Raw genomic sequence first — 10,864 nt, 5'->3', positions numbered from 1 at the left:
CCTTGGACACTGCCAGGGGTCCAGGGGCAGCCACAGCTGCTCTGTGCCAGGGCCTCACCATCCTCCCAGCCAGGAATTCCTTCATAATATATTCCTTCCATCCCCTGTGTCCTGTCCCTCCATGCCTTGTCCCAGGTCCCTCTCCAGCTCTCCTGGAGCCCCTTTAGGTCCTGGAATGCTGTAATAAAATCACCCAGGAGCCTTCTCCAGGCTGAGCAATGCCAGCTCTCAGCCTTTCCTCACAGGAGAGGTTCTCCATCCCCACAATCATCCTTGTGCCTGCTCTGGACTCTCTCCATGTCCTTCCTGTGCTGGGGGCAGAGCAGGAGGGGGATGAGCAGCACGATCCCAGATGTTCTGCTCACAGACATTCCCAGGGCTCAGCACTCCTTGGATGGTGACCTGGGTGTTACCAAAACTCCATGAACCTTTAAAGCTGGCCAAGTCACCTGTAAAAAACGCTGGGAGCGTTCCTCTTGACCACCCAGCACCATCCAAACCATTCCAGTGACACGAAAATATCCCTGGAAGGAAACCTGCCAGGCTTGGACGGTGTGAGGCTTTCAAGCACTACCTAATTAATTACACCTCAACGACATGCAAATGGTGTTAATGTGTAACAAAATGTCCAAGTGTGAAAACCCAGGACACAAGAGGACTGGTTAATCATTTCTGGAGCAGTGACATTGTCACTGGTGGTGATGCCTTAAGCTTTTAGCTTTTCTATTTTTCAGATCCTGTGGTGCATTAGTGCATAACTGAGCTCCACAGAGTGTCAGTGAGCTCTCTTCACGTTTTGGTCAGACAAAACAATCCTTCCAGGCCTGAGAGCCCAGGACTCAGGTCCCAAAAAGTATAAACAGAAGTGAACTGGGGAGAAGCAAATGGGGGGAATGTGACTTCATTACCAGAAGCTGTAATTGGAGAATAATCAACCCCTGATATGCAAACAGACCGAACTTCTAATTGTCTGAAACACTGGTGACCATCGTTCATCCTGGGTGTAGCCTCTGGGAGGTTTCTGACTGCCCAAGGTGCATCTGTTGAAGGTTCTTAATAAAGAACTGCTTTTATTCTCGAACTCTGTCCAGCCTCTGTTCCAGGCAGCCACTCCGGGGCATCAGCAGGGTGGCACGGTGGTGGCACATCGTGATTCCCGCAGAGGATGAAAACGAGGGACAAGACATGCAAATGTTGCTCCAAATTCCTTTTCCCTGCTCTCTCCCGGTGGTTCAATTTCTGCCAGGTGAGAGCACGGCTCTGAGCAGGAGGATGGCTCCCTGCTAAGGCCACTGGGGATGAAAGAGCTCTCATTATCCGCACGGAAAGCTCCGGCTCTGCCGCAGCCAGAACTGTCACAACATGCTGAGCTCCAGGGATTCCTGCGGGAGCTGGGCTGACACATCTCATCCTGATTTGCATGGATTCATGAATCTCGCACAGTCTTTGTGTCCAGAGGTTCTGAAGATGTTTAGTCAGTGCATACCTGGAGTTAATTCAACAGGAAATCTGTCACATACAGTGCCATGGGACAGGTGATGCCTTTTTTGGGCTACCTAAAACCAGAGGCCAGACAGAATTAAGAGAATAAAAAGCAGTTCTATTTATTGAAGGGCCTTCAGGTACATTTTGGGATGAGTTACACCCAAAATGGACAATGGGTCACAGGTTTCACATTTTGATAAGTTTGCTCCATTTGCACATTGGGGTCAATCTCCCAATTCCAGCTTCAGGTAATGAAGTCATTTACCCCAGGTTTGCTCCCCCAATCACTTTTGTTTCCATCTCTCAGGCCTGGGGCAGTGAGGTGTCCTTGATTGCCAGCCTGGAGAGGAATTGTTGTGTGTGCCCAAAATGGGAGAGCAGAGCTCACACTGGGTATGGAGAACTGCAGGGTTAGGGATAAATGAAAAATACAAAAGCTGAAATCCTGAGGCATCACAGGCCCTGCAATCCTGGCAGCCCTGACCCGTTAAACACCCAGGGCAGGGGCAGCAGCAGGATTTCACCACAGCATTTAAGGATTTATCAATAGTTGCCAACACACTCCAACAGCTCTGAAGGTAAATCCCAGAGCCAGCAGGGTCCTGAGATCACAGCCTGCTGCCACTGTGAGGAGTGAGGGATGGGAAGGGCAGAAATGAACTCCAGAGAGCACTGGGAGAAAGCCTTGGGGGATGGGGGATAAATGCTCTAATAGAGCTCCAGTATTGGCTCTAATTAGGATAAATCAGGGCTTCCCTAATTGTTTTTAATCCTTTGGTTTCTTGCTGACAGGAGTGACCATGCCCAGAATGTGGAGAACCTTGGGGGGATCCAAATCCTCTGTATCCCACTGCCCCTCCCAGAGCCCAATTCCCACATGGGATCAGAGGGAAAAGGGAGGCCAAGGACCCCGTGAGCCCCAGGAGCCCAAATCTCCACCAGCACAGCCTCTGCACAGCAGAAGTTGGGACATTCTGCCTTCTCCCATGGAATTATTTGCTCCCCTTCTCCAGCTGTGCCACTGCAATTCCCCCAAATCCTGCAGGCGGGGATTCTTTTTATTTCAAATTATCATTTTGAAATGCAGTAGTGTGTGCATTTGTGCTGCTCTGTGCTTCTGTTCACTTTATTTTCCTTTAAAGATTTCCTTCCCTCTTTTTTTTTTTTTTTTATTAGCTCTTTTTATTACGGTTTTTATTAGAGCACAGGTGTCTCTTGCCAGACTCCTGCAGAAGGCAGGATGGAATTCTGGAATTCCCTCTGTTTCCATCCCAGAGGAATCCTGAGTCACCTGCAGCAAGCAAAGCTCTCTTCCTTTAGGTGTAAACAGAGAAAAATAACAACTTTTGATCTGCTTCCACCTTTCCAGAAGAAGTGAAGGCAGTGCAAGTATCAATGTGGGGGAAAGGGGAAAAAATAAAATAAAATAAAAATTAAAATAATAAATAAATAAATAAATAAATAGGTGGGGTTTTGGGCTGTCTTGAATTCTGTGGGTGCGTGGAAAGGATCTCACAGAAATCCAGGGAGCTGCTTTTCTCAAAGGTGACATTCATCCCTCCCGGATTCAACAGCCACTGCCCCATTCCAGAACGTTCAAAGGCTTCACAAAAAGAGCTAAAGCAGAGTCATTTGTCTGAGCAACCTCTGTGCCCCGCGGTGAGGTCCAGCCCTGCCAGAAGACCCGGTGCTGCTCAGCTGCAGAAATCCATCCTTTCCTCTTCCACATCAATTAAACTCCACTAATGAGTTCAGTGGGAGAGGGATCTTGGAGTTGATGAGTCCTGGGCAGCACCAGCAGCCAGGTTTTCCTCCAAGCTCAATAATCAGGAGATTTCTGAGGTGGTGACCTCAGAATGCTCTGGTTTGGTGTGTTCTTTATTTAGAGCTGGTGCTGGAGTTTCCAGTGAGCCCCAGGTTGTTTGTATGAAACCCAGGCACAGCCAGGAGGCACCGGGCATGACTGATTAATCAGCTGATTTGCATATCAAATGAACTTTATGCACAGCAGGATGTTTGTAGAAAATTTTTACAGCGTATATTTAAAAAAAAAATATTAGCAAAATAAAAAATCCTGGGAAGCAAGAGCCTGCAACTTTCCCTCCCTGCTTCCCAAGGAGCCAACACATCTCCAGCAGCAGGAGGGAGCAGGATTTACCTGATTTACCTCCCTCCTGCTGCTGGATGCAAGGAATAACCAGAATTAGGCCAGGTTTGGTCATATGAGACCTAAAATTTAGTTTAGACCTTGGCTCCTGAGTTATCCTGAAGTCTGGTGCAGCTGGGAAGGAGGAGGGGATCCATCCCCAAGCCATCCTGACACAGCTTCCCAACCTGAGGGATTCAGCAGGGATGTCACGATTTAATGAACATGTCATTTGTACGAGTCTCAATGGAGATTTTTTAAAATGAAATCTGTTGGGGGTTGAAATCCAAGGCAGTAAAGGCGAGGGCAGCGTTTTTATTTTGAAAGGATAATATAAAATGCATCAATTGCTGGGACAGGTGTGTCTGTCCTGCCCACCCAAAACTCCTAGCTGCATTTGCTTGTGTGTGACACCCTGGATTTGCACATTCAAACAAGCTGAAAACGTCAGTGTTGGATTATAATCTGTATTTTAGTGAAAAGTTCAGAAGGAGGAAAAATATATCTCTTTTAAGACTTGTATTTAACTTTTATATTCTTAACTTTTCTATAATTTTATTCTTGACTTTTCTACAATTTTATTCGTGATTTTTTTACCATTTTATTCTTGACTTTACTATAATTTTCATTGGTTTTTTTTTTTTTTTCTTTTCTGTCCTGTTTTAGAAAACTGGCAGAAGAGGCACCCAGTTGTTTCACACAATTCCCAGCACAGGAGCATCCAGCAGCATCCTGCAGCTTCCCCACATTTTCTGTGGCGTTTTATTCCCTCTGCCTGGCTTTGGGCAGCCCATCTGGAGCCTGCAGAGCATCTCTCAGTTCGGCTGGGTGCAAAGAAGGAAACTTCAGTTCTTGCCCCGTTAGCCACCGAAATCAGGTGCTGAGGAGGAGAGGCACTGACAGGAGAGGGTGCTCATGATTTAGGGAAGGGCCAGAGCAGCAGGGAGTGTCCCCAGCCCTGTCCCTGCAGGGAATCCAGGCCAGGGCGCTGAGCAGCTGAGCTCAGGATGCTAATCTGAACCCAGCCCTGTGAGGACGATGATAAGATTTCAGAGAGAGCATTTGCTCTGAAAAGTAAATTTGAATGTATAAATGGGGTCAGGGCTCCACGGGTAAATGGCTAATTAAAAGGCTAATTAAATTAAATTAATTACAGGCTAATTAAAAGGTTGGGAAATCAGCAGAGGGGTCAAACCTGCATGGAAATGTTCGAACCCTGTTGGATCTGCACTCGGGAGCTGAGTCATGGCGCTGCAGCCTCCCTCTCTGCCCCGGAGGCCATAGAAATGAGGATTTCAGGGCTCGTGGTGGCTCCTGGAGGCCGTCACCCTGTGCTGGTGACACCAGGGATGCAGAGCACACCCAGCCTGCTCCAATAAGGAGATGTTCCAGGCAGAAACGAAACCACGCGGGTTTCAAGATGACTTCGCTGCTTAATTTTTGAATCCCTTCCCAAATCTTCCTGTGCTTGCTGATGCTGTGGGTGCTTTCATCTCCTCCTCACCACTTCCCTGCTTTGGAGCTTTTCTTCCATTTCCACTCAAGGCAAGGAAGGACCTGGGGCCCTGCAGGCCCAGGTGTGACCTCAAGAAAAGTCCCGAATTCACCTGGGGAAGATTTCCCTCTGGTACAAATCTGGTTTGTGTTGTCCCCTGGGAAATAACGCTGGAAAACCTTTCCTCCGGCCTTTGGTGGAGGCACTGAAGGAGCTGTCTGTTCCTCAGGTGCTCCAGACAATCCATAAACACAGCTCCATATCCCCCTCCAGACCCATCTGCCCCCTCCTTTACACACGGGCTGCACACACCGAGCTCATCCTCAAATTATTTTTTTTTAATTATTTATTTAGAAATAATAAAATAAGACATAATATATATAAAAATCTGTACAATCCACAATTTGTGCAGTACATTAGGAAGACTTCGATACAAAAAGGCTGCAAACAGGAAAATAGTCATGGACAATTGTCAGATGCCGAGATTGTTCGTCTTACAAGAGCTGCAGGCCAAAAAAAGTCCTTACAAAATCAGCTTCTGATGGGCTGTGGGGTGGCAACTATGCAGCACCTTCTACTCCACAGTGTGGTGAGCAGCCAGAATTAAAGACATTACAGTACTTCTCAGTTTTACCTTGTAATCCATCGTGAAAAAGAAAACCTAAGAGAACGAATTAAATATCTGAACCCTTTGTCTTTTTCCGAGGGTAACACAGAAGTGGGAGGGGGTAATTAAAGCCAGCTAATGAGTGAGGATTCCTACCCTGGCCCAAGTAACCCAGGACAACTCGCACGGAAGGGAGAGAGGGAGGGAAGCATCCCCACCTGCCTCTGCTCCTGCCACTGTACACAGAATTATGGGTCAGACAATGTGTCTCATTCAAGTATTTTCAGGGAAGGGCAGAAATAACATATTCCCCCCCAGCCCCTAAGCAAAAAACAGGATAAAAGCTTCCGTGCAAGCCAATTTATCCAATTTCTCCAAGTTATCCTGGATAAAGAGGCTGAACCGAGGCCTGGGGGACGCTGTGGGTAGAGCTCCATCAGTTTTTAAAAAGTTTTTAAAGTTTTTAAAGTTTTTAAAGTTTTTAAAGTTTTTAAAGTTTTTAAAGTTTTTAAAGTTTTCAGCATAAACTTGGCCCAGGATCAATAGGAACTGAAGGAAAGCTGTCGGTCGCTGTCTAGTCCTCAAAAATAACATTTTTTTTTTCCTCAACAATTCCTCCAATTTGCTGCTGAGAAAGCCAAAACTGATGGTAAAAAGGGGAAGGGGACCACGGGCAGGGCTCTTCCCAGAGCCAGGGCTGCCTTGTGGGATTCCCTGGGCAAAGACAAAGGGCTGTGGAAAAAAGGAGCAGAGATTAGCAATGGATTACACCTGACACACCCCCTCCACAAGGCTCTGGGAGCTCTGCAAAAACGCCAGTAACTAGAATGTGTTCTCAAATGAAAAGTCCATGCTTAAAAAATAAATAAAGAGAAGTTCAGAGCATTAGGAATCCTATAAGGCTTGCAAGTAATTTGCTAAAAATCATGCTAACCTGTAGCATCTAGTCCTAGCGAGCTGAGACTGCTGAGCTGAATTGATACTTTTTTATTTTTTTGTGGCCTTTTCGTTGTCTCCTCTTTGTCCTCCTTTACAGACTTCTATTTACATTTGGCTTTAAATATGAAAATACTTGATAAACTTTATAAAATGTACAATTTTAAAAAATATTTCTGAAAAACCGACTTGAAAAACAGAACAAACAAGAAGAAAAAAAAACAAAAACAAACCCAAAACCTCTGCACCAGAAACGTTAAAGGGGAGGGGATTTTTTTTTTTTTTTTAAACTCTCTGGATTTCTTGTGTGTCAAAGAAATGAGACAAATCCTGCGTTTTCCATCCCTCCCTCAAATATCTCAAGTATCATTTAGTGGGAGCACCGTGCACCGGGGGGATGCTGATGTGACATCAGGTCCCCTTGTTCCTGCTCAGCCTCCCTTTCCCCGCTGTGTTTTCGTGCCCCCTCTGTGTCACTGAATACTCTTTGGTTTAGTTTTTCTGCTTTTGCAAGAGCATCACCCATAGCAGCACTAGCAGCACCCTGTTGTCTCCACCACTGCTGACCCAGGAACTGCAACCAGACCGCCTTGAAACGTCCACCCTTCCCTTCCTCTGCATCCTCCCACCCCAGTAACAGCCTCAGTACTTGCACTCCATCCTCTGCCCTCTCCAGGAGCCAAATCCGTGTTTACAACATGGAATTCCCCCAGTTCCCAACCCGCCCGCTGCAGACAGCATCTTATCAGAAACCAGCAGCATCTTATCAGAAACCAGTTCATTGCAGGCATTTCTCCCAGGCTGGGCTGGCAGGGGCCAGGGCCCTTCACAGACATCCATGTGCAGAAGACACCAGACCTAGAACAAGCTGTTTTTTAATGGCATACAGTGATCCAATACTGCAAGAGTGCTCCGGGATTGCCATCCCCACGCCCCCGGGGAGCAGGGGCCAAGCACAGCTTTGCTGTCTCCTTGAGCTTAGAGGCACAGAGAATTTAAAGCCTTCTGGGTGAAGGAGCCAAAACACCACCAAGACCTTTGCTGAAGGTAACAAAATCTGCTTGGTGACGAGTGATGGGTGGGTGTCACCAGCCGGGGCTTGCCGTGGAGTGATGAAGCTCCCTTTGCAGCCTCATCCTCCCGAAAGAATCTCTCTCTCCACGAGATGGAAATCCACCTCCCTCACACCCCTGTCCTGCTGAAGAGAAGCATCTTGCACAAATCGCTGCCATCCCTCTGCCACTCCCGTGTGCTGTGCTGTGCTGCCAAGGCCCTTTCCTCCTCTTCCTTCCTCCTCAAAAAACTCTTCTGGGGATCTCTCTGCTGCCTGGCTCCTCCAAGCCAAACTCCAGCAGCTCCACGGTGTGCCCATGGCACAGTTTCAGGGCAAGCTCCTCTGCTGGGAGCTGGGGCAGGCCAGGGAGGACACACAGGTGATGCTGGTTTGCTTCCCCCAAGCCAAGTTCCCCTACAAGAAAAGAGGGGTTTTATTCTCCCCATAGGGGGAAAGAGGAGGAGGCCCAGCTCGCTTTAGATCCCAGCCTTAAGCCTTTAGAATAAGGTGCAAAAATAAAGATCTTAAAAAGAAAAGAAAAAAAAGAAAGAAAAAAAGTCAAAACCAAAAAAAAGTGTCTGAGGTTTGATTTTTTTGTTGTTGTTTAAAGCAGCCTGTTCCTTTTTTTTTTTCCTTTTTTTTTTTTTTTAATAAACTCCACTGTGCAAAACTGTGCATGTTCTTTGGTATCCACTTAGGTAGTTTGAACTTGGTATACTTTTTCCTATGTATACATATTTTTTGTCTCGCTTTTCCTTTAGACAGAGAATTAAATTCTCCCCCCCCCCCCAAAAAAAAATTCATAATTTTGCTGGAGGCTACTGATTGGCCTGATATTACATAATGCCCCTTATGTAATTGGAAAGAGAGAAATTGATTCTAGCTCTCAACTACTGGCCTCAAAAGGAGTTTAAACTTTCTGGCAACATTGGCCTCTCTGAGCTGATCATGAGCTTTTCAACCCAAAAAGTTCAACACTGACTTTTTTTTTTTCTTTTTAAATTACACAAGAGAAAATAAAAACTACACTGCAACAAAAATAACCATTTGTGTTCATGTAGTTAGCAGCAGCTTTTAAAAAAATAATAATAATAATAATAAGGCAGATTCTTGCCTTTGTTATGCCATTAAAAACATTCTTGTTCCCTAGAGAGAAGCATTCTGGAAAAAGTTGAAAAAAAAAATAATAATAACCCAACCAAAGCTTGCCTGCAAGTTCAAGTTTTGTAAAAAAATATATACATAATTTATTCTACAACATATGTGCCTTCTGTCCATACTTAGACATGTTTAGTGCTTTGTGTTTAGAGTTCATTTCCTGTCGTCCCTCCTCTGAGGACAGCCCTAAAACCAGCCTGGGTTCCTCGGGTCTGCTGCCTTCACACCACTCTTCCACAGTACCGTTGTCTGCAAACTCTTCCGGGCCATCTTCTCAGGTCAACGAGCCCTTGCCCGATGGGCACGGTGGGGATTTTGCCTTCCAAGCACGCCAGAGAGGCAGAGCCTGCCAGTCAGATCTCCGACTCGCGCCGCAGCGGCCGCGGCTCCAGGGGCACCCCCGCCTGGTTGTGGTGCTCCATGTCCGGGTGGGTGTCCGTGCTCATGCTCTCGGGCACCCCCGTGTCGATCTCGTCCTCCTCCTTGCTGCTGAGGGCCACCTCGTTCTCGTAGCAGAAGGAGTTGGCGTTGGAGAGGATGTATTTCTTCTCCGCTAAGTCCCTGGCACTGCAGATGGGGGTGTTGGGCACTTCGTACGTTTTGTGGAACCTCGAGTAGTCCACTTTGTAGTAGTTCTTCTCTTCGAAGAGCACGGGCTCGTAGCGGTGGCCCCAGAGGATCTCGTTGGCCAGATACGAGCTACGGCACTGGGTGGTCATGGCGGTGGCCTCCACCATGCCCTCCAAGATGACCACGATCTCAAAGTCAGCATTGTCCATGTCCTGTTTGCTCAGGTCGTACAAAGGACTGTCCTCATCTATCTCGTGCACTATGGTGATGGGGGACACCAGGAAGATGCGGTCGATGCCGCTGTCAAAGCCCACGTTGATGTCGATTTGATCCAGGGGGATGTACTCCCCCTCTGACGTGATCCTGGATTTCAGGAGCTGCGCCCGCACGTGCGCCTCCACCAAGTGGCTTTTCCTCAGGTTCCCCACGCGCCACATCAGGCACAGCTTCCCGTCCCTCATGGCCACCACGGCATTGTGGCTGAAGACCAGAGTTTCGTTCCTCTTTTTTGGCTTAGCCATCTTTGCCATGACAGCACCAATGATGAAGGCATCGATGATGCAGCCCACGATGGACTGGAAAACCACCATGAACACGGCGATGGGACACTCGTCAGTGACGCACCTGAAGCCGTAGCCGATCGTGGTCTGGGTCTCGATGGAGAACAGGAAGGCTGCGGTGAAGCTGCTCACCTGAGACACGCAAGGCTTGCTGTTCTCCTGGTCCTCCAGATCCCCGTGCAACAGCGCAATCAACCAAAACACACAGCCAAAAAAAAGCCAGGAGAGGATGAAAGTCAGGCAGAAGATCACCAGCATCCACCTCCAGCGGATGTCCACGCACGTGGTGAAGATATCGGCCAGGTAGCGCTGCCCCTTCTCGCCCACGTTGATGAACTGGACGTTGCAGTGTCCGTCCTTCTTGACGAAGCGGCTCCGGCACTGCTGCCGGGTGTGGACCTTGCCCTTGCCGTTGCCGAAGCCGTTGGCCACGGCCATGGTGGACAGCTTCATGCCGTCCTCCTCCGAAGACACGATGCTGTAGCGGTTGGTTCGCACGCTGCCCATCACTACTGCCGGGGACTGAGGTGCTTCTGCTTTAGAAAACAGTCTGAGTTTCTGCAAAACCCTTTGGAGAAACAGTTTTGAAAGTTCTACAGGAACACACACACGCGGAAAAGCCGGGCGCAGGCCGGAGTCCCCAGAAGCCCTCGGATCAACCAAGGACAGACTTCTGGCATGCAGGGTGAGCTCAGCAAGCCACCGTCATAGAGAGGGCATGGTCTGCAAGAGAAAGAGAAATAGCACTTTAGATCCTGGAGGAAAAGCATGAGGAATCAAGGAAAACTGTGCCTGTGGACCTGCAGGAAGTTTCCTCTTTCTTAACGGCGTTTTCAGCAATTCTCAACGTTCG

At 47.8% G+C, this 10,864-nt stretch overlaps 1 protein-coding gene across 1 annotated transcript; it reads right to left on the bottom strand.

Moving 5' to 3' along the window:
• Positions 1 to 9,234: 9,234 nt before the first annotated feature.
• KCNJ2 (potassium inwardly rectifying channel subfamily J member 2) lies at positions 9,235 to 10,518 on the bottom strand. Its single transcript, XM_062506028.1, has one exon. It carries the CDS (start codon positions 10,516 to 10,518, stop codon positions 9,235 to 9,237), a length of 1,284 nt encoding a protein of 427 aa, XP_062362012.1.
• Between the last annotated feature and the right edge of the window lie 346 nt (positions 10,519 to 10,864).

Source organism: Cinclus cinclus, chromosome 20, assembly GCF_963662255.1.
Source record: "Cinclus cinclus chromosome 20, bCinCin1.1, whole genome shotgun sequence".
Taxonomy (NCBI): domain Eukaryota; kingdom Metazoa; phylum Chordata; class Aves; order Passeriformes; family Cinclidae; genus Cinclus; species Cinclus cinclus.
Note: the sequence above shows the minus strand (reverse complement) of the source record. Positions and strands in the feature narration are given on the sequence as shown.